Source organism: Hippopotamus amphibius, chromosome 5 (assembly GCF_030028045.1).
Source record: "Hippopotamus amphibius kiboko isolate mHipAmp2 chromosome 5, mHipAmp2.hap2, whole genome shotgun sequence".
Lineage (NCBI taxonomy): Eukaryota > Metazoa > Chordata > Mammalia > Artiodactyla > Hippopotamidae > Hippopotamus > Hippopotamus amphibius.
In genome coordinates this window covers 128,875,112-128,899,941 of record NC_080190.1, presented here as the reverse complement: position 1 = coordinate 128,899,941, position 24,830 = coordinate 128,875,112, and the positions used below count along the sequence as shown (strand labels likewise).

General features: G+C 35.7%; 1 protein-coding gene across 1 annotated transcript in view; it reads right to left on the bottom strand.

Moving 5' to 3' along the window:
* Nucleotides 1–24,830, bottom strand: part of NECAB1 (N-terminal EF-hand calcium binding protein 1) — a 260,566-nt gene that overhangs the window by 107,678 nt on the left and 128,058 nt on the right. The window contains exon 5 of the mRNA XM_057736117.1: nt 16,324–16,421. Within this exon, the coding sequence (XP_057592100.1) occupies nt 16,324–16,421 (98 nt within the window). The remainder of the gene's footprint in view (nt 1–16,323; nt 16,422–24,830) is intronic.

Here is a 24,830-nt window from a genome sequence, read left to right as displayed (position 1 = left end):
TTTGTGGGACAGGAAAGGGGGATTACAAAATTTCCTACTGTGTTTTCTTTATTAAATCAACAATCACTTTTTCTACTAGCCAAAAAAATCCTGCAACACAATGATCAAGATAGTAGAATAGCTATTAATAAAAGTGTTTTTGTTATCATCATTGTTGGGTAATTTTTGTTTCCTGTTATACTCTTCTTGGTGCTTAACACCTGGGAACACCTTGAATGGGGTAGGTGCTCCCAGTGTGCTTATTAAATTGGATTAAAAAAGCATCCTTACGCCCTTCTCACCACACCCTTTTTCTTGTTTGTTTGCTTATTGCTTTTCAAAAGAAGTCTGTGTTTCCTATTGTTGAAGCTACTTTTTCTGCTTTCTCTCTAGGATTCAGAGGCATTGGACTCTTCTCCTGAAGCTATTTATAACTCTGAGTAGGCAGGTTCCACATCTGTCCTTTGTACTTCCAAGGGGGTTGTAGGAGTATACGTTCTGTCACTGCATATGATCTGTTTTGATCATATAAATGAGGAGATGGCTGACTAGGAGCTGTGCTTCCTTTTCAGTTATTCTCCTATATTGTTATGAATTAATTTCTGTTGGATTTTGATAATTCTGTTATTGATAGACTTTTGTACCTCCGCATAAATCATGTGTGTCTTGACCCATACGTAGCAGTTTGGCCTGTCACTCAGGGATATGCATGCAATTCTATGCCAGACTGAAGTTCTCCCTGAAACAAGCTCACTTTGCTTCATCATTATTAAAAATATTTATGTGGGAAAAAGTGTTTAGAATTGTTAAGAAACATATAACTAAATATGTTATCAGCGTACTTTATGTGAAATTTATGCTATATGTCTCTTTTTCCTCCTTGTTACTTAGATTATCAACATGAAAATGAGGCTTCTGTTTGAAAGAAACTCTAAAAATATTACTCACCTACACCTACCCTGTTCTACCACATTATAATATTGGTTACAGCTCTCAAAATGTCAGAACAGAAGATCATGAACTGAAGATGTGTCACAGACGAAACCATTTTAAAGGCAAGTTCATCATAACGGACTAAGGAAAAACATCAAACCATGAGAAAACAATGTTGACAATTAAAAAAAATGGCATCCTCTATAAAATGCAAATTGTATGAGCACTATGATTAAAACTGCTAATCCTTTTCTTTTTTTTCAGTCCTCCCCAGCTGGCCACAAAATGCCTCTGGCCCCTTACCAGGGGGCCCTGAATGCCCGTGGCACCAGTGGAACCCAGACAGGCTGGAGATAGGCGGTTCTCACTTTGCATTTTGGTAAATTCAGAAAGAGTATGTTGCTGCCCTGCAACTAAATATTCCAAATTTTAGAAACAGTTTTTGGTGGAAATTTTGTGAATCTGCTCCCTACCTGCCTTTTCCCTAAGTTCCCTGGAATGAAGTCATTTTGGCTCTCCAACCTGTCCAGAATTGTATTGCAGTCACTGAGCCCCTCTTCCCTTCCAGCTGTTGCAAGATCAGCAGTGACCTGCAGCATATCCTCGCCCTTCCTGTGAGCTAATATATTTCAAAAAATGTTACTGAGTGGCTTAACTAGCCCTAGCACTATAAGACACTTCAAGATAGTAAAAAGTGATAGAAGCTATCATAGGGGTATGTGTGAGGTGCAGACAGAGCACAGAACTCCTCTTGGTGGTCAAGGAAGACTTCCTGGGGGAAATGACACTTAAACTGAGTCCTGCAGCATCATAAGGAAAATTTCAGGACCAGTCAGATGAAAAGCAAATGGATAACTTGAGCCCTGAGAACACACCTGGGGAGAGCAAAGGAATTCATCCACTCAGAAGGACCACTCTATGGCAAAGTCCAGAGACCAGGGGGAATTCAGGGAATTGTAAATGGCTGCGTATGGCTGGGACGGAAATCACATAGGACTGGCAAAAAGTAGGACTGGAGAGATGAGCAGCAGAGTCAGATGGACAAGGGCCAAGTCTTGTGTGCCCTGGGCAAAAGAGTCTGGACTTTTTCCTGAGAGCAACGGAGAGCCATTGCAAAGTTTTAGACAGATGAGGGAAAGTCTTATTTTTTGGAAAGCTTTCTCACCCTCCAGGGTGGAGCATGACCTATAGACAACATTGGTAGCAGAATAATGAATTTGCTGTCTGTGGCAAATAATCCCAGTGAAATCAATGGCAACTCTGCCTAACGTGGCCCAGACAGTGGGTTGAGAGCGAATAGGATGGACGTGAACAATATTAAAGAGATTAAATTATTGGGCCTACCCAATGATTGAATCTACCACAGGAGATAAAAGAAAGAGTAGAAGGTGACAAAGAACTGAAGGCGACACAAATTTAAAAATAGCCCTTTCATTTGGGTGATAGTCAAAAGGGTGATTTTTTTTTCATTTAAAATATTTCTTTATTGTTATAATGTCATTTTAAATATTGTATATATTACAAACAAAATTTGATAGGTGTGATATTTAGTGATCTAATGTTTTTCTTAAGATAAAATCATGATGCTAACACATTTACTATAACAAGATAGTTAATATTGCTCATATTTTACTGAATCATAAGGCAAATCAAGATGCATTTCTCTCCTTTAATAGAGATAATACCTGTGAGTTAATCACTCACCTACCCCAACTTCATGTAATTGAAATACTGATTTTCAGAGTAATATTGAAAAATGATATGACCATGTTAGGAAGAAAGAATGGTCACCTACATAATGTGATATTCCTGAGAAAAGAAAGAAAAATCCTCACATAAATATTCTCTTTTTTATTTTCTTCTCTGACCCACACATAAATATTTTCTGAACATTTGCATAACTGTTTGTTGCTGTAAGCCCAGAATTCTTGGTCTTTATCTACTACTTTGTAGCACACAAAAATATACTCAAGTAGGAAAACAGTGCTGGCAACCTTAGCTTTGTGTTTCTTAATTCATTTTGACTGCTAAAAACCAAAAAAAAAAAAAAAAAAAAAGAAAAGAAAAAGAAAAGAAAAAAAATCAGATCAAGAATAACACTTTTAAAAAGTAGTTATTTTTTAAAATAGTTCCATTATATTTTTTTATGTGGATATGTAATGCTTGTTGAAAAACTTTGTAGAATTCATAAAAATCACCTAAATTCACACACACATAAATATGCACAAAATGGCATAATGGACACAATAACTTTTCCTTCAAAGAATAAAGATCAATACTATGACTGGAGCAAACATTATCCTGAATTTAGAGGTTACAGGTGGGAAACCAAATAAATATATATGAGAAAAGTTAAGAGCTCACTTAATTGACCTCCGCTGTACTGACTATCCCTCTGTTAAATTTTCAATGTCCCTCCGCTGCTTAGCAATTAAATTCTAAATTTCCAGCCAGTTTGCCTTTCAGCCCGAACACCCACTAACAACCAAAATAACCTTATGCTTCAAACATGCATTATTCCCCATATTTCCATGAAAATAAACTTTCTCACACATTTGCTTATATTATTTCTTTTCCTAAAAGTGCATTCTATTCCCACTGTTACTCCAGCAATCTCTACCTATAGACAGAGATTTCTGTTCTTTGAAGTTCAGCTTAAATGCCAACTACTCCTTGGTAACTTTCCTGATTAGCTGGACAAAGCAATGCATTCCTATTTTCTATTCTTACCACATGGTTTGAACCATTCCTATCAAATCTATTCAAAGCTTTGCATTACAGACAGTCCTGTACTACCCATTCTACTCTATGGTAAGCCTCTTGAGGACACTGTGTTGTAAAACTTAGATTCCTTTCTACTTCCTAGCAGAGCATTTCTGCTGAATGAGTGACTGAATGGAGTCATTCCGAAGAGAGAGATTTTCAGTCACTAAAGAAAACTGAAACACTCTTTGAAAGCTGGTACCTTTTTTTACTTTTTTTTTTTGCACACGGGCTTAGTTGCTCCGTGGCATGTGGAATCTTCCTGGAGCTGGGATCGAACCCATGACCTCTGCATTGGCAGGCAGATTCTTAACCACTGCGCCACCTAGGAAGCCCAAGAGAGCTGGTACCTTTGAAGAACTTCCTTAAAAGCTTATTTTAGACTAGTCATCTTTAATATTAACTTAATTCAAACACCTAAAAATGTATTTCCTCTCCTGTTATGCATGTTTTGGCTCTTTTGATACCTATTTCATCATATATACATTTGTATATATGGCTTGAGTCACAGTTCTAAAAACATAATTGATTCTCACTCTCTTTCAGCATTTCTAATACTCAACTAAGACAAGGAATTGAAATGTATGTTAGTTTTAAAAAATCAATTTGGTTTCTTTTAATGGAGGCAAATATTAATAGAGAAAAAAAAAAACAGATAAAGATTCCCTTCCACCACTCCATCTCAACACACACACACACACACACACACACACACAAACACGCAGTTAAAAGTTGACTATTACACTAGTTTTAAAGATAGGTACACATATCCTATGCTATGTTTAATTCTCTTCCCCTTGAGGAGGGCTGGATTTACTGACTTGCTTCTAATGAACAGAATATGGTAGAAGTGATAGGGTGTTACTGCCAAGGTTATATTATAATCATAGTCTCTTCTCTCATCTTAGTCTCTCTCTGTATATCTCTTTGCCTCACTATCTTTCTCTCTTCCTCTTTTGGGGTCTTGCGTTGGAGAAAGCCAGCTGCCATGTCATATGAGCTGCCTTAAGGAGAGGCTTACATGATGAGGAACTAAAGCTACATGACTGACTCTCTGTTTCTTTTGAATATGCCAACAGATGCTCAGAAGCAGTTCCTCAAACCCCTGCATATGACTACAGTCTCAACTCAAAACTTGACTATAGCTTCTGAGTCAGAATCAGCTCAGAGGAAACTCCTGAATTCCTGACCCTCTAAAACTGCATGAAATAACTGGTTATTTAGGGGGAAAATTTGTTACATAGAAGTAGATAACTGTTATAACTAACAAGTCCTAGAATATTTTTTCTTTTCTCTCTAAACAACGATGTTTTTTTCTTTTTTCTTTTATTTTTTTGTCATCTTTTCAAGGAATTGACTGGAAACAATGGTAGCTTCAAGCCACTAAAGTTAGGAAGAGATTCATAGGGCATCAGTTTTTTTTTTTTTTTAAGAATTTTATTGAGATACAGTTAACAGACAATAAATAGCATATATTTAGAGTGTAAAATTTGGTATCCCAATCTCCCAATTCATTCCCCCCCAACTCTCCCCGCTTTCCCCACTTGGTGTCCATATGTTTGTTCTCTACATCCGTGTCTCTATTTCTGCCTTGCATTTCCTTTCATAGTTGTTAGCATTTGCCTTATGTATTGAGGTGCTCCTAAATTGGTTGCACATATATTTATAATTGTTATCTCCTCTTCTTGGATTGATCGCTTGATCTTTATGTAATGTCCTTTCTTGTTTCTTATAACATTGTCTATTTTAAAGTCTATTTTATCTGATATGAGTATTGCTACTCCAGCTTTCTTTTGATTTTCATTTACATGGAATATCTTTTTCCATCCCCTCACTTTCAGTCTGTGTGTCCCTAGGTCTGAAGTGGGTCTCTCGTAGACAGCATATATATGGGTCTTGTTTTTGTATCCATTCAGCCAGTCTGTGTCTTCTGGTTGGTGCATTTAGTCCATTTACATTCAAGGTAATTATCGATATGTATGTTCCTATTACCATTTTCTTAATTGTTTTGTTGTTGTTTTTGTAGGTCCTTTTCTTCTCTTATGTTTCCCGCTTAGAGAAGTTCCTTCAGAATTTGTTGTAGGGATGGTTTGGTGGTGCTGAATTCTCTTAGCTCTTGCTTGTCTGTAAAGCTTTTGATTTCTCCATCGAATCTGAATGAGATCCTTGCTGGGTACAGGATTCTAGGTTGTAGATTCTTCCCTTTCATCACTTGAAATATATCATGCCACTCCTTTCTGCCTTGCAGAATTTCTGCTGAGAAATCAGCTGTTACCCTTATGGGAGTTCCCTTGTATGTTATTTGTCATTTTTCCCTTGTTGCTTTTAATAACTTTTCTTTGTCTTTAATTTTTGTCAGTTTGACTACCATATGTCTTGGCATGTTTCTCCTTGGGTTTATCCTGTCTGGGACTCTCTGCGCTTCCTGGACTTGGGTAGTCATTTCCTTTCCCATGTTAGGGAAGTTTTCAACTATAATCTCTTCCAATATTTTCTCGGGTTCTTTCTCTCTCTCTTCTCCTTCTGGGACCCCTATAATGTGAATGTTGGTGCATTTAACATTGTCCCAGAAGTCTCTTAGGCTATCTTCAGTTCTCTTCATTCTTTTTTCCTTATTCTTTTCCGCATCAGTGATTATCACCATTCTGTCTTCCAGGTCACTTATTCACCCTTCTACCTCAGCTAATCTGCTATTGGTTCCTTCTAGTGTATTTTTCATTTCAGTTATTGTGTTGCATATCTCTGTTTGTTTGCTCTTTAATTCTTCTAGGTCTTTGGTAAACTTTTTGATCTTTGCATCCAGTCTTTTTTCAAAGTCCTGGATCATCTTCACCATCATCATTCTGAATTCTTTTTCTGAAAGGATGCCTATCTCCTCTTTATTTTGTTGTTTTTCTGGGGTTTTTTCCTGTCCCTTCATCTGGTACATAGTCCCCTGCTTTTTCATTTTCTCTGTCTTTCTGTGGCTGTGGTTTTCAGTTCCATACGATGAAATACTGCTGATACTGCTTGATACTGCTGTCTGCCCTCTTGTGGAGGAAGCTATCTAGCAGGGCATCAGTTTTGAGATTACTGTCTGCATCTTAGCTGTATGACTTTTAGGCTTCAGTTTCTTTATCCACTTATAGGAACAGAGCAGAACCTACCTAATGAAATATTAGGATTAAATAAGATACTAAACTAAAAGTGTCAGCATAGACTTTGGTAGGTGTTAACTGCTCAATAAATGTTAGCTTTATTATTATTATTCTGGTTTAAAAAGAAAAGCTAATAGGTTACCTGAATAGATATTCAATCTCACAGAGTAACAACACACAGCTAGTATTCAAACACATAAGTGTAAAATTAATAAAAACAAACTCCTTCCCATACTGTCAGAAATCAAACCATTTATGGGGCTATTGATAGTCTTGAAAAGTGAATATGATATATAACAGAAATTCAAACTGAATTCTGTCCAAGTTCAAAGAAACTCTAGGGTTGTGTCACTTTTGAACCAAACCAGAGATATCACACCATGCTACACCCCTGTAGGGCCATTAGAGCTACAGGCCATGTGCTAGTACACAACTGTCAGATCACTACATTCCAAAGGGGACATCATACAACACTATGTGGCCACGAGCTCTATTGTCTTGTAGCCGCACAGGGAGCAAAGGCATAATGTAACACATACTTTTTTTAATATACTACCTCAATAAGGACTTTGGAAAATCTAAGTATTCCTCAAATAATACTTAGCATTTTTTTATGCAACAGCAAACAAGAAAGGGAAAGAAAAACTTCAACATGATAATAACTGATGTCTGTCGGATCTGAGAAATACAACAAAGACCAAATTTTAATCTCCCCCTCTGCAATTTTACTCTTTAGGCAAAAGAAATGAGTCATATCAAATTTTATTTTCATGACAGAAGGAATCACATGCTGGGCTGTGTATCCCCTAGAAATGTTTGTATTAACTTCTCTTTATCTCATCTAGCTTTGAACATTTCAAAGATCAGTTCCTCAGAAGTAGGGCTATTACTTCATGAAAGCGACTGCAGTTCAGAGCTATATGCTTAAGCAAACCTCCTTTTCTGTTTAAATAGTGTACTTTGTACTCATTACTTCACTAGGCAGAAAAGTAACTCCCAATTTCTATTAAGAACATAAGTTCTCCAGGTGGCCATTTAAGAAAGATAAATTAAGAAAAGAAAAGATTCCCATGAAGGAAATAAACAGCTCCAAAACTATAGGTACATGACAAAAAATACAATTATTTCTTACCATATTTTTTTTTTCTGTTTGGGTGAAGGAAGGGGAGTAGAGTTGAAAGGATTGGTAGGATTGTCTAAAAAAGTGATCATGAAAAAAAGGGATTATTTATAAGGATTCCTACTGCTTTGGGGTACACCAGAGATTTACCTGGGGCCTCTAACTGTCACAGCTCTAGGAATTTGTTGAGTTTTTTCAAGTCCTCTCAACTCAAGATTATATGCAAGATCACTGTTTGCTGTTTATATACTCATTTAGGAAACAGCAAATAAGGTAAAATGTAGCAAACTGCAGTCAGCATAACCAGACCCTATCCATTGATAAACCATAGCCTCTTCTGGACATGAATGAAGTTCTTTGGCAGAACCAGGCCCCCAAACTGCCTACTTAAGAGGTCAAAGACATGCAAGCTCCTCTATCTTCCTTTTCTATTAAAATCCTGCCCATTCTCACCTTTTTATTTGTCTCACCTCCACACAACAGAGTTTTATCTGATTATTGATTTTGAACAAGTTTATTCATATCCTATACCAGTGTATTAGCAGTTAATTAAATGTTATTTGTTCACTGTTTTATTATGTTTTTCCTCTTCCAATAAAAACATAAAAAATCTGTTTTCTACAAGTTTGTATTTGTAGTATTTTGTTAAACCATTTTAAAGTTATATTTGATATTGTGGGAAATAATCTTATTCCTTTAAGATATAAGATTTTAAATGTAGAGTCACAAGAAGATTTTGAAACTTTACATAATAACAACAAGCATAAAGGTGAAGCTTCAAAGTTCAGATTAGAAAAATGGGAGACAGTGAGCCAGAAAGCTCAAGACAATGTAGAGATTGGTTAGATTTTCTGGAAGACAGATGAGATAGTTTGGTCCTTTCATTAAGTGGCAATGGATCTCGGTATTCAAGCCTGTAATATCTCTTAAGGAGGATAAATAGACTGTCACAGATGAAGCAGCTACTCAAGATGGCAGCTAACCTAGTCACCAAATTTATATACAAAAAAATCAATCATTTTCCAGAGGAATATGGAGAGGCAGACCATTTATAAAAGCATCAAAAATACAGAATATCTATAAATTAAACGACATGTTTTGAAACTATGTGAAATATCAAAAAATTTAATGAGACATAAAAAGAAGCCAGGATAAATGAAGAAATACTATGCACCTCTATAGGAAGGCATAAGATGACAACCTTTCAAAATCACTTTACAAATGGAATGCAAATACAATAAAAATTCCCATGAGATTTTTCCTTAGAATTGGAAAAAAATAATTATAAAACATATAAAAATGGCAAAACAAACAAACAAAAAACTCAATTCTTTGGTAAAGAACAACCAGGACAGACTTGCACTTTCACATTTTCAAATCTACCCATGTATTCAAGCAAGAATTTAGTATATTAATAACACTAGAATATACGGTTTTATCAGTGGAACAGGACAGTTAGCTTGGACACAAACCCAAGTATAAATACATATATAGCAAATGGTAAATGTGGTATTTTATGTGAGTACATAAAGAATGAAAAGTGTTGAAATAGGTAGCTATTTGGAAAAAAATCATTTGGACTTCTGCTTGGATGCTTTTGGATCCTTTATAAATTTACGCAGAGCTCAGAGGACCACCAATATTTTTGCTTATTGGTCTTGAGTATATTAGCTTTTCTTTTGGGTATATTTATTCTCCAAGTAAAAAGCTAAATATGCCGTGTAACTTCCCTTGTTTTCTAAGTAAAGTTCCTTCTATATCTCTGATGACATTAGACTACGTATTTTAAAATGTATGAACTTACTTGTCTAGAATGTTGTATATGTACCATTCGTCTTTTGATTTTAGCATTTAATTATTTTAGCATTTAATTATTATCCACTCTGTCTATAATTTCTTACATTCTTTCTTCACATATTACACTAAGCTTTGGGCACCTATTTGTTCACCTGCAAAACTGAAAGTAAGTTTACCAGAGAAGCTGGAAGTCTCCAGTCTTTGCTGATCCACAGCTGAATGCTGAAGAGTTTAATTGTTTCAAAGAGCAAATTTATCTAACACCAGAAATTTTCTGTGCCGTGATACAACTTAGAATTACATGTTTGGAATATGTTCAATGTGGAACCACATAAACCTCAAAAAATTTCAAATGAAAATCACTTGGCTTAAATCTCATTAAATTTATGATATTAATAAATCAACTAAGCACTTTGTGACTCAGTTTCCACATTTTTGAAATAAGTATATTTTCATTGGCCTGACATTCCTCACTAGGATGTTACAAAGAATAAATGAAATAATGTGTATTAAAGGATATTTAAATTTAAGCCACTAAATAACTGTTAGCTGGCATTTATTGTTAATTCTCATTCCCTTTTTGTTCAAAGCTACTCAAGACTTAAACTAATAGGAAAGAAGAGATATTGGGCTTTGTCTGGTAACTTGGCTCAGGAAAGTCAGTCAGTGATCAGGTAATTTGGCAGGGCTGCAGCAATAGTCAGAAAAAACTAATGCTGTGGGTGGCAGTCCAAGTCCTGTGCCTGTCCAGACTTCACTGTGAGCTTCTGTCCCTTATCCTCCTAGCTACCACCCTGTTGATATTCTTTACCTGAACTAATCACCCATCCTATGGGCTGAACCCTACCTGTAATTTCACCTTTAAATAACCCCAAAAGTCATACTCACATGAACTGGGTCGGGTCTGTGATCTCAGTTCTGCCCCCTCCTTCCCCAGACAGAGATGGCAAGTTCATCTGCCTGAGATTCTCACTCTATAAGTGAGCAGATACTTTCAGACTCCTCCAGGAGACCTTGGGTCTCCTAGAGGACTCTGTCCCCCATGACTTAACGAAGCAGCCTTTCCAAGGACCTGGGATTCCCCTTTGCCAGGCTGGGCAAAATCTGGCCAAGTTTGAAAGGAATTCTAAGGCTCAGGCCTGTCACAGGGCTTCTCTGCTTTGGGCCAAATTTGCACCCTCAAGAAACTTCTCTCCTACTTTTCATGCCCTGAGTCTTTATCTCCTGTTCCCTAAACACATTACACTAAAGATCATTTTAAGGAACAAATGGAATGTCAAATTCGCTTTTTGGAAAATGTTTTCCTGTGGTTGCTCTGAAGTCCAAGAATATATTTTTCATTTTATTTTTAATGAATACTTAAAAGGACTGTAATGAAACTATGATGAAGAATGAAAGTGCCTGCCTTCTATAAGCCTAAGAGGGTGTTTCTTCTATGAGCCTAAGAGGGTGTCACTGTTTCATACATGGTAATATTTCAATGCCTATACTTTACCTGAAAAGGGGGAAATTTCTAATGATAAAACCAACATAAAAATAGTAATTAATGATGTTTTCCCCAGATAGGAATTCCGAGACCTGTTGTTATTTCTTTTTTCTTTATAATAAGACTTCCCATAAATGAAATGATTGTAACTTTAAACTGGTGAAAGGCACATGGAGACCTGGGAGGCCCAGATGCTAAATATAAGGAAATAGGGATAGAGAAGAGATGGAAAGGTTGAAATGAAGGCATCTACAGGTGCCAGGGAGATAAACAAGGGAGACACAGATGCTCAGCAGTGCTAGGACTCAAGTCTATTTTTTTTCTTAAAATCATTGATGATGTATTGTAGGGTGTGCTTATTTGAAAAATAACTTTTAGGAGGAAACTAAATATATACATACATTTTAATTTTGGCATTTCTCCAGCTTCACTCAACAATGTGACCATCACACCCTAAATAATTAATTATTTTAAGAACATCATTTTTCATTTTAGCTTATGGTAATCTCCTTTTAAGCCTTACCAATAAACCTTAGGAAAATCCCATTTAAATTTTAGCTTAAGTATCAGAATTCTATGTGCTTTGAGATGACAAGCACATCACATACTGATGATATAAGTTATTTATCACCTCACTATAGAAAGAAGAAAAACAAATTGACAAATCTAATGTGTGTGTGTGTGTGTGTGAAATTCAAAGTCAAGAATTCTGGTTTTAACTACCTTCAAGGCTTTCAAATAACCATTTGAAATTTGACCTGTGGTGCTCATTCCAGAAAAATAAACAAAGTAAAATAATCCAGGTCATTCTTGAGGATCTATTAAAGGGCTGGGGGGTTAAGGGAGAAGGAGGAGGAAGGGAAAATAATGATAACAGACTATATCTGTCTTGACCTACCTCCTAGAATTTAAGTTAAGCAGCTGGAATCCATTTTGTCCATTCTCTCACACAGCAGACAAATGTATTGCCAGTGAAGACAGACCACAAATATCTTGCATTTCATTTTTCTTAAAAGCCTAGAACAGTCAACTCTTCCTACTGAGACAGGACTTTTAATATGGGTAAAAATATTATAAGGACTCTCAGAAAGAAATACTGGATTTCTCAGTCAGAAAGGTTCATTGTGCTAGACAGTATGGAGAAAACATCAGTTCAACAGTGGCTTGAAAAATGTCAAAACTCGTGCATTTCATTCATTTTGAGCTATTGTGCAAATAACCTTTCTAATTTTATTTTTGATGATTTCTGGTTTTCTTTCTTAAAAACAGAATAAAACAAAACAAAGACCTTATCCTTGATTAAATAGTATGATTATGTGCTTCAAATGCATTTTTAAGGGTCAGTGCTAAAAAAAAGATTTTGTACCTAAGAGACCAAAAAACAGGTTGACCTTGATTTAAATCCCACAAAGCCTCATTGTATTTATACAAGGAAAAGAACATGATTTTAGTGCAATTTGTAAGACCTTCCTATTAAGGAAACCTGAAAGCTCCTTAAATGAACTAAGGAACAATTTTTCTTTCAGCAGCAAAATTATTTAGCCTTTGGCGCTCTAGGAATAACTATTTCATCAATTATTTAACCAATCAATAAATTTTTGAGTTCATTTTAATTGTCAGGTCTATTTTAATTGCTAGACTCTGGATATTCAGAAAAGACACTCCTTTCTTCCTCCTTACAGACAACAAATAAACAAAAAAAAATACATATATAGTGACTCATCCTAACTTCCAACAAGGAACAAATGAGTTCCTCTAATAAAGACAACCTTTTTATTTTTTTTTTTAAGTAGAACCCAAAGGAGGCGACTGCATTTTTTGAAGCTCTTTATTGGAATATACTTGCTTTACACTGTTGTGACAAATTTTGCTGTACAACAAAGTGAATCAGCTGTACTTATGCACATATCTCCATATCCCCTCCCTCCCATGACTCCCTCCCACCCTCCCTATCCCAGCCCTCTAAGGCATCACTCATCATTGAGTTGATCTCCCTATGTTATGCAGCAACTTCCCACTAGCTATCTATTTTACATTTGGTAGTGTATCTATGTCAGTGCTACTCTCTCACTTTGTACCAGCTTCCACTTTGCCCGCCCTACCCATGTCCTCAAGTCCATTCTCTACACCTGCATCTTTACTCTTGCCCTGTCACTGGATTCATCAGTACCATTTTTTTAAATTCCATATATATGAGTTAGCATACAGTATTTGTTTTTCTCTTTCTGGCTTACTTCACTCTGTATGACAGTCTCTAGGACTATCCACCTCATTACAAATAGCTTAATTTCATTCCTTTTTATGGCTGAGTAATATTCCACTGTATATATGTGCCACATTTTCTTTATCCATTCATCTGTTGATGGGCATTTAGGAAGACAACCTCTTTTAAATAAGGTAGTCCGAGAAGATCTTTATGAGGACATGATATTTAAGATAAGATCTAAACAAAGAGAAGAGAAGCCAGCCATATCAAGCTGAGGTTTTAAAAATTACCATTTCTGGAGAGAAGTTCCCAAGGGATAAAATTTTATGCAGTTTCCAAATTCTCCTGAAGAGGTCAAGAGAAAATGTATTCAGATTTTGTTTTCCCGTTTTCTCTTTCTGGAATTTGTTACTTGGATATAGAACATCCTAGACTGATATTCCATTTTTTCATCTACTATTTTGCTTTACTTTTTGGCAGACTTTTTAAACTTTATTTTCCAAAATTCTAAGTCTTTATTTCTGCTCTCTTGTTTAAATTTCCAAAAGCATTTTATTATTTTCCAGTTGCCCACTGTTTGTCATCCTGTTCTTGCTTCATGGGTGCAGTATCTTCTCTTATCTCTTGAAAGAGGTTAAGGATATTACCTTGAAGTTTTTACCTTCCTCCAAGATCACTATATTAGTCCCCCCCTTCCTTCTTTTTCAGTTTGTTTTCATCTTTGTCTTTCCTGTAAGAAGTTTAATGGCACTTGGCTGACTGCATATTTAAGGGTTAAGTACAAACAAGCTGATTATGCAGTGGGAGGAGAGATCAGGCCAAGCTCCATCACTGAAGGATTTGTAGGTCTTTTCTCTTGTATTGGTTAGTTTTATCAGAGACAACCTCTTCCTCTCTGCCTGGAGGGTATATGCCTGGTTGCCAACACTCAGAGTCAAGTTAGGGAAAAGAGCTGGATATCTTTTTGTGTAGTACATAAACTTTTATTTAATCCCTCAGCTATGACTGATGCCACCCCAGGACTCTCCTTTATCTTTTCAGAGAGCAAGAATGTTTTCTACCTGGTTTGACAAAGATGCAGTTGCTTAGTTGGGTGAAGAAGAACAGGGGATTTGGGATCTGTGGATCTGTTTCCTACTCAGATTTCCAATAGGTCACCTTGTTTTAGCCCTACATCTCCCCTCATTTTCCAGTGGCAACTAGTGACACCAATTTCTGAAACTTTCTACAAATCAAGCTGGTGTTTTTCTCCTTTTTCTCACTCCAGGCCAAACAGTTAAATATCTCCAGTCTTCTGTCAACTACTTGTCCATTTGCTTTTCAGTTTCCAAATTCTGCTGCTATAAAGTCCCCCATTAAAAAAATCTAATTTCAGTCTTTTTCATGGAGCTTCAAGAGCAAGCTGAATTACTTTTATGTATTAATCTGCTATATTTATCCATAAATTCCACACATTCTTTAATTTTTTAATTTCTTGTTATGCACTTTATTTGCTAAAATGTCTTTTTTGACTTACTGATAATGGAAATTTTAATTCTCATCTCTCTTGATCTCTTCATAGAAGTCAACACTTGCCAACTCCCTACTTTCTGACATACTCTTTTCAACTCTGGACACTACTCTCCTGGATTTTCTCCTGTCTTTCTTCCCACTCCATCTCAGACACTCTTGCTAGCTCATTCTTCTCTACTCACCATCAAAAGCTGAAGTTCCTTAAAGCTCAGTGTTAGGTCCCCTCCTCTTTTTACTTTATATTCCGTCTTCAGATAACATATCACTCAAGTTCTTTGCTTAAGCACTAACAATTCACAAATTTTATATCTCCAATCTAGACTTCACTTCTCAGGTCTAAATCTATGTATGCAATGGCTTATTTGACTTTCCTGAGATGTCTCAAAAGTAGCTTAGATCCACTATGCCTAAAAAATAACATATGATCTTACCTCATTAAACTTGGTCCTCTTTTAGCATTCTCTGTCTAGATAGTGCCACTATCCAGGAACACAAGCTGAAAAGTAGGATTCATCCTTGACGATTCCTTCTCCCATCCCCCATATTCAATCCTTCTCCAGATTCTATTGATGGGATCTCAAATATATGTACAATTCACTTATTTTCCCCCATATGTTCTGTCATTTTACCTTCAAACTACCAATATCTCTCATCCGGATTAGTGAACCAGCTTCCTCACTCATATTCTTAGTTCTGTTCTTCCACGTTCTCCACCCTCATCACAAGGTAATTCTTACATGGTCTTTTCAAAAGACTACATGAGTTTTCATATCTCTGCTTAAAATGGCTGATTTATTTGCATTTAAAACAAGTCTAAATCTTTAGATTTGCAAACAACATTGTGAAAGATGCCACCCCTCCCTACCACACCAGTTTTACCTCACACATTGCCATGCTTGGATTTTCTTTATTTTAGCCTTATTGACCATCTTCATTTCTATGAATGCCTTGTGTCCCTCCTGACACATGGACCTTTGTACATGATGTTCCTTGTGTCCGGTTCTCCTTTGCCTAGCTATAACTACTTCTCTTAATTCAAATGCTCAGATGTCATCTCTTCCAGCACAAATAAGGTGTTCTATCTTGTGCTTCTTTCTGTCATGCTATATTGTAATCACTTGTTTACACAGTTGTCTCCCCATCAGAATAAGAACTATTTGAACGACTCTTTGTATCTTTGTATCCTTAGTATGAAGCACAGTATCTGGCATCTGGTAAGTCTTTTGTAATTGTATTGTGAATGAATAAAATAGCTCATTTATATCAAGAAAAATAAATTATCAGTGATAAAAACAAATCTATACTTCTATGATACATTAGAAAATAGGTATGATTTTCAAGAGAAATATTTTTCAAAGAGATTTTATAGACAATAATCAAATTTCCTTACTTTTTTTGTTTTTCCCATTGCCTTTAGGATGGAAAGATTTAAGTCTTCAAGTGCTGCTAGTACATTCTCATACTCGCCCAAATGCTGAGAAAAATATTCTGAAAAGTGAAAATATTGAAATAAATACAGGTTTTCATTTAGGTAATAAAAAAAATCAGCTGATGATTTACTCAACAAATGAGTAAAGTAAACTGAAAAATTTTCAAATGAGACTAACTAAAGTGTCAATATACTTTCATTAAAAATAATAAACCTGGAGAGTTACCATTATTCTTTTTATCTTACAAATGGGGAAAAATGAATCTGGATCTACATACAAGACTGGTTCCATAAAAATTTGTTCTCAGCATATCATTACAAACTTCACTAGGACAGTAATTTAAAAAAATAAGCTAAATGTTATTGTTTCTTCTGAGAGACATTTTAGAAAGTTATGCTCTCTTCAAAGTTAAGAATTAAAACACAAGGGTGGTCTCCTATGGCACCTTCCATGTAATTATTCACATTGTGATCTAATTTTTTTCAACAGTTTGGACAAAAGGCATGTTTAACACATTTTTCAGTTGGTTAGGATAAATACTACACTGGATGTTACAATTAAAATTAAAGATATGGAATACATATTGATCCCAAGCTAGTAAGTTGAAATATAATAGAGGTAAATGCAAAACCTTATATTATAGAAATCTGTATTTTTCTGAAATGCCAGAGATCTATCCTACCAGAAATTTGTAGAAATTCATATATTGAAAAGATGTAGAACTTCCAGTTACTAGAACATCAATAGCCCTCACCATTCTGTAAACTCATCTTTGAATGAACTGTAGTTTATTATTGTCTCTGTCCAGTGTGCCATAACTATCTATGGGATTAAATTCAATTATAAGTATAATCACATATAAGTCACTCAAGATCACTGGAATAAATTTCAGCATATTTGAGGGAAATTTTCTTAGTTAATACTTTTAATCCTCCAGATGGAATTGTTTGTTAACGTTGATATTAATAACAAATGGGAAGTACCAATGACTGACTTATTAGTAAGTGTGCAGATTTCTCCTGAGAAAAAAGAGAAAAAACAGGCAAGTAATACATTCTAGATTGTGATTGTCAAAATATAGTCTGTGTACACATGGATTAAAAACAAATGACAGGTTTTTGACAAAGGCAGATACATTCCTGATTACACATTCCTTAAAAAAGCACTGTGGTACATATCTCATATAAAGGTTCTTTTAGGAAGGGATTAGTTGGAAGATAAATAAGAAAGCAGATACCTGCTCCAAAATAACATTTTAATTCTTGGCTATGATGTTGACTTTCTGATAGTGTTGATGAAGACGTCTGACCTTATCCATTCAATTATTTATAATAAATGAAGTCCCTGTGGACAAAACTCTTTATGAACCAGTAAGCAGTTAATGTGTCTATAAAATATTCCTAAGTTGGAAAAGTAATAATTATCATAATAGAGTCCATACTCAATGGAAACAAGCAAAAGTGTAAACAAAAATGCAAAAAGGTGAAGTTGTTAGCACATTTTTATTTTAATATATACAAAGACTCAAGGAAGATTGTACTGGGGATTTTAAATGAAAACAGGCAGAAATATAAAAAGTGAAAACAAAAAAGAATTTGGTGCTAAAAGGCATGGTTATTTTAAAAAAGAAGGAAAGCCATCTTTCAAAATAAATATTTTGGGTAGGAGGATCAAGATGGCAGAATAAGAGGACGTGGCTCTTACCACCCCCCACATGCACATCAAAAATACATCTACTTGTGGAACAATTCTTATAAAAAATTAATTGGAAACTGACAGAAGAACTCCTAGTCAACCAAGGATTCAAGAAAGATTGATTCCCACATAACTGTGTAGGATGGGAAAAATATTGTCTGATTGGAACCTGTGCCCCTGGCAGCAGTTTAAGAGGAAAAAAATACTACTCAAGCAGACTCTTGCCCTGGGGAGTGAGTGGATCAAGCCACAGACTGGGTGTCCCAGTCCGGGGGTCCTATGTGTAGGAGATAGGTGCCTTTGGCTGCTGGGAGAACCACCAGGACAGATAGAAAGGCTGGAGAAACCTAGACTCCACTCACAAAGAGGGTGTGTTTGCTGGCTTGCTAATACACAGGTCAGAGAGAGTCTTCCCTAGTAGCTGCTGCCTCACCACACTTCCCAATCCAAGCTAGTGGAGCATCCCAGCCTACTCACTCCATGCGAGAGCTTGGTACTGAGAAAAGACCTGACCTAGCAACACAGAGGTTGCCTGGGGGCCTGAGGTATGGTCCAGGTGGGATGGCAACAGCCAGTGTTGCCACTTATTCAAAGAGCCCCCTAGAAGCAGCCCAGACCTCTACCAGCAGCTTAGCCACTTCAGTTCCTCTAACCACATTGCCCCTACTCCCAGTCCTAACCTACTAAATGCTGCCACCACACTCACTCCTAACCATGAACTTGCACTAGATCTGGGACAATCACAAAAGGGGAAGAGATGTGGCTTTAACCTGCTTATGAGGGGAGCTGAAGATTCATACACAGGTGGCATACCAGACCAGCTTAAGTGCATGAGTCCCGCTTACTTTAGCACTCCACTTCTTTGGGGCAAAGGCCTCAGTACAGCAAGAAGGAAAAACACACACTTAATGGGAACAGAGCCAGCCCTGGCCTGACCCTCAGGGCTTCTGCTCCAACAACTTGGGAGCAAACCCCACCTCTTACAGGGCAGAGGCAGCCATGGAGCAGAGAAGAAGTCCTGCCTCACAACTCGCACAGGCTTTAGATACCCCAACAGCACCCACACCCTCTATAAAGGTGATAGCAGCCAGCACAGCCTAAGGAAAAAATGTGGCTGGCATCCATATCAAGACCAGTCCTTACACCAAAGATAGTGGACAAAGTCTACACAGGGATGCTCCCACATAACCCCCCCCCCTTCAAGACCACAATACATTATTGTTTCTCCTAAATTCATAGAGACAGCGAAAGTTAAGTAAAATTAAAAGGCAGAGGAACTAGCCCTGACTGAAAGAGCAAGAGAAAACCCTGAAAAAATAAGTAATGAAACAGAGATAATCAGCCTACCAGATACTGAGTTAAGAAGTTGGTAATAAAAATGCTAACTGAGTAAAGAAAGAGTATTGATTAAGAGTAAACCCAGATCATTTTAACAAGGAACTGTAAACTATAAAGAAGACCCAATCAAAAATACATAATTCAATTTCTGAGATAAAAAACGCCCTAGAAGCAATGAATAGCCAACTAAATGACACAGAAGAATTCATAAGTGATCTGGAAGATAAAACAATGGAAGTCACACAATCAGAACAGCAGACAGAAAGACAAATGAAAAAGAAAAAAAAAAACAAAAAAACAAAAGCAATATATGAGATCTATGAGAGAATATAAAATGTGCCAATATACTTATAATAGGGGATCCAGAAGGAGAAGAGAGAGAAAAAGGGATCAAAAATGTACCTGAAGAAATTATGATTGAAAACTTCCCAAACCTAAAGAAGAAACAGATTTCTAGGTACAAGAAGCACAGAGGGTCGCAAACAAGATAAACACAAAGATCACACCAAAACATAAGTAAAATGGTAAAAGTTAGAGAGAATTCTAAAGGCAGCAAGAGAAAAACAAAGAGTCAGTTACAAGGGAACCCCCATAAAGCTATCAGCTGATTTCTCTGTAGAAAATTTTCAGGTCAGAAGAGAGTGACATGATACATTCAAAGTCCTGAAAGGGAAAAAGCTGCAACCTAGGATTCTCTACCTAGCAAGATCATCATTTAGAATAGAAGGAGAAATAATTTCTCAGACAAGCAAAAACTAAAAAAAATTCAGCAATATTAAATGTACCAAAACAGAAATTTTAAAGGGTCTTCTCCAATTAAAAATAAGGAAGAATCTATAGGAAAGGGAAAATCCCAATAAGAAAGGCAAATATCTAGTAAGGATTGAAGATCACTTAGATAAGCCAGTAGGTATATTGAAAAACAAAATGAAACAACAAATTATAAAAGCAACTATAACTACAATAAACAGTAAATAGATAAGCATAGAGATGTAAAATATAACATCAAAAACACAAAATATGGGGGAAGGGAGTAAAAAATGTAGATCTTTTAGACTGTATTTGAACTGAAATGATTATCAGTTTAAAGCAAGTAGGTATAATTATGGGGCAACATATATGAACTCATGGTAACCTACAATAGGTACACAAAAACCAAAAAGAAAGGACCTCAAATATACTACAAAAGAAATCATTAAACCACAATGAGAAACTCAAGAAGAAGAAGAAATGAACAAAGAAGAGCTACAAAAACAACTGGGAAAAAAGAAATAAAGTGGCAATAATACATACCTATCAATAATTACTTTAAATGCCAATGCACTAAATGATCCAGTCAAAAGACATGGGGTGGTTGATTGAGTAAAAAAACAAGACTCTCCATTATGCTGCCAACAAAAGACTCACTTAAGGGTGAAAGACACACACAGACTCAAAGTGAGGGGGTGGAAAAATATATGGAAATGACAAGAAAGTGGGGACAGCAATACTTATATCAGACAAAATAGACTTTAAAACAAAGGCTGTAACAAAAGACAAAGAAGGGCATTACATAATAATGGTAAGGGGATCAATATAAGAAGAGGATATTACACTCAGAAACATATATGCACCCAACACAAGAGCACCTAAATATATACAGCAAATACTAACAAACAAAATGGAGAAATCAACAATAATACAATAATAGAAGGGGACTTTAACATCCCACTAACATCAATTGACTGATCACGCAGACAGAAAATCAATAAGGCAAAGGGGGCCTAAATGACACAATAGACCAGTTGGACTTAACTGACATCTACAAGGCATTACATCCAAAAAAAAAAAGCAGGATACTCATTCTTTTCAAGTGCACATGCAATGTTCTCCAGGATAGATCACATACTAGGTCACAAAACAAATCTCAACAAATTAAGAGAATAGAAATTATATCAAGCATCTTTTCCAACCACAACAGCATGAAACTAGAAATCAACTACAGAAAGAAAAACAGGAAAAGAACAAACATGTGGAGATCAAACAGTATGTTACTAAAAAACCAATGGATCAATGATGAAATAAAAAAAAAGAAATCAGAAAATACCTCAAGACAAAGGAAAATGGAAACACAAATTTCCAAAATCCATGGGATGAAGCAAAAGCAGTTTTTAGAGGGAAGTCCATAGCAATACAGGCCTTTCTCAAGAAACAAAATAAATCTCAAATAAACAACCTAACCTAACACCTAAAAGAATTAGAAAAAGAAGAACAAATATATTCCAAAGTCAGCTGAAGGAAGGAAATAATAAAGATCAGAGAGGAAATGAACAAAATAGAGATAAAAAAAAAAAAAAACACAGAAAAGATCACTGAAACAAAGAGCAGGTATTTCAAAAAGATAAATGAAATTGATAAACCTTTAGCCTGGCTCACCAAGAAGAACAGAGGACCCAAATGAACAAAAAGAGAAATGAAAGAGAAGAAATAACAAGTGAGATCACAGAGACACCAAAAAAAAAATTTATAAGAGAATACTATGAAAAGTTACATGCTGAAAAATTGGACAACCCAGAAAAAAATGGATTAATTTCTAGAAACATGCAGCTTGCCAAGATCAAGTAAAGAAGAAACAGACAATTTGAATGACTGATCACTAGAAGTGAAATACAATCTGCAATAATAATTTTAGAAACTCCCTGCAAACAAAAGTCTAGGGTCAGATGGTTTCACTGGGGAATTCTACCAAACATATAAAGGAGAATTTATATCTATCCTTCTCAAACTATTCCAAAAAATTGAAGAGGAAGGAACATTCCCAAATTCATTCTATGAGGCCTGATAGCCTGATATCATTAACCTGATACAAAAATCAGACAAAAGACTCACAAAAGAAAAGGCTCACAAAAAAGAAAATTACGGGCCAATATCTTTGATGAAATGTACATATAAAAATAATCAACAAAATATTAGCAAACCAAATCCAACAATACAGAAAAAGGATCATATACCACTATCAAGTTGGATTCATTTGTGTCACAAGGATGGCTTAACATATGCAAATCAATCAATGTGAAAGAACACATTAACAAAAGGAAAAACAAAAACCACATGATCATCTCAATAGACACAGAAAAAATATTTGACAAAATTCAACATCTTTTATAATGATTCATGTACCACATCAAAGTAGGTACAGAGGGAACATGTCTTAACATAATAAAGGCCATTTATGACAAACGCACAGCCAACATAATACGCAATGGTGAAAGCTGAAAGCCTTCCCACTTCTTCAGGAAGAAGACAAGGATGCCCACTCTCACTGTTGCATTTAACATAGTATTGGAAGTCCTAGCTACAGCAATCAGACTGGAAAAAGAAATAAAAGGAATTCAGATGGGATGGAAAAAGCTAAAACTGTCACTATTTGCAGATGACATTGTACTCTATATAAAGAACCCTAAAGTCTCCACACAAATACTATTAGAACTAATAAATGAATTCAGCAAGGTAGCAGGATACAAAATTAACATACAGAAATCTGTTGTGTTTCTACACCAATAGTGAACTATCAGAAAGAGAAAGTAAAAAATAATTCCATTTAAAATCACATCAAAACAAACAAACAAACAAAAAACTAGGAATAAACTCAACCAGGGAGGTAAAATATGTATACTCTGAAAACTATAAAACGTTGATGAAGGAAATGAAGATGATTCAAAGAAATGGAAAGATATCCCATACTCTTAGAATAAAAGAATTAATACCATTAAAATGGCCATACCACCAAAAGCAATCTACAGATTAAATTCAATCCCTTTCAAAATACCCAGGACATTTTTCACAGAATTATAACAAATAACCCTAAAATTTATATCGAACTACAAAATACCCAAAGCCAAAGCAATCCTGAGAAAAAACTGAAGGCATAAACTTCTCAGACTTCAGACTATACTACAAAGCTAGAGTAAGCAAAACAGTGTGGTACTGGTACAGAAACAGAATCATAGATCAATGTAACAGAAGGGAGAGCCCAGAAATAATCTCACACATCTGTGGTCAGTTAATCTATGACAAAAGAGGCAAGAATATACAATGAAGGGAAAACAGTCTCTTCAGCAAGTGGTGCTGGTAAAACTGGACAGTTACATGCAAAACAATGAAATTAGTACATTTCTTCACACCGTATACAACTCAAAATGGTTTAAAGACCTAAATGTAAGAAGTGAAACCATAAAACTCCTAGAAGAGAACATAGGTTAAACATTCTTTGACATAAATCATAGCAATATTTTCTTGGTTCAGTTTCCTAAGGCAAAAGAAATAAAAGCAAAAATAAACAAATGGGACCTAATTAAACTAAAAAGCTTTTACACAGCAAAGAAAACAATCAATAAGACCAAAAGACAACTTATGGAATGGGAGAAAATATTTGCAAATGATGCAACTGATAATGGGTTAATATTCAAAACATACAAAGAGCCCATAAAACTCAGTATCAAAAAAACAAAAATTCAATCATAAAATGAGCAGAAGACCTGAATATTTCCAAAGACATAGCAGATCACTGACAGGTACTTGAAAAGATGCTCAACATTGCTAATTATTAGAGAAATGCAAATAAAAACCCCAATGAGGTATCACATCACACCTGTCAGAATGGTTATCATCAATAAGTCTTTAAATACCAAATGTTGGAGAGGATGTGGAGGAAAAAGAACCATTTTACACTGCAGGTGGGGATGTAAATTGGTACAGCCACTGTGGAAAACAGCATGGAGTTTCCTTAAAAAAACTAAAAATAGAACCACCATATGATCCAGTAATTCCACTCCTGGATATATATCCAGAAAAAACAAAAACACTAATTTGAAGAGATACACGCATCACAATGTTCATGGCAGCTGTCTTTCCAATAACCAAATCATGGAAGCAAACCAAATGCCCATCAACAGATGACTGGCTTAAGAAGACGTGATGAAATCAAACCTACACAGGTATGTGCTGATAAAGTACATGAGAAGATGATGATTAGAGGCTTAAGAGGTGACTATCTACCCTTCCTGCCTGCCTGCCTGCCTTCCTCTTTCTTCCTACCTTCCCTCCTTTCTTCATTTATTCTTCTCACCTATTCAAGTAGTTAGAAAAAACAAACAAACAAACAATTACTCCCCAAGCAACATATTAGATCACAAAGGAAATAACTCTGAGAAGAGTTACAATACCCAAGCTCTGAACAGGAGCTTAAGTTGTGAATCTAATTGTAAGGTTTATTTTGAGGTGGTACAGCTCAGGGTCATTCAAACTGTTTTAAAGTTACACACTGCAGCACACATGCCAGGGCAAGTAGGGTGCCAATGAACTCAAAGAGGGAAGTTAGGTGAAAAAGTCAGAGACATTTAACATAGATAAAAGGAGATAATTCCCTCTCCACTTCATTGTGATAAGGGTTCAT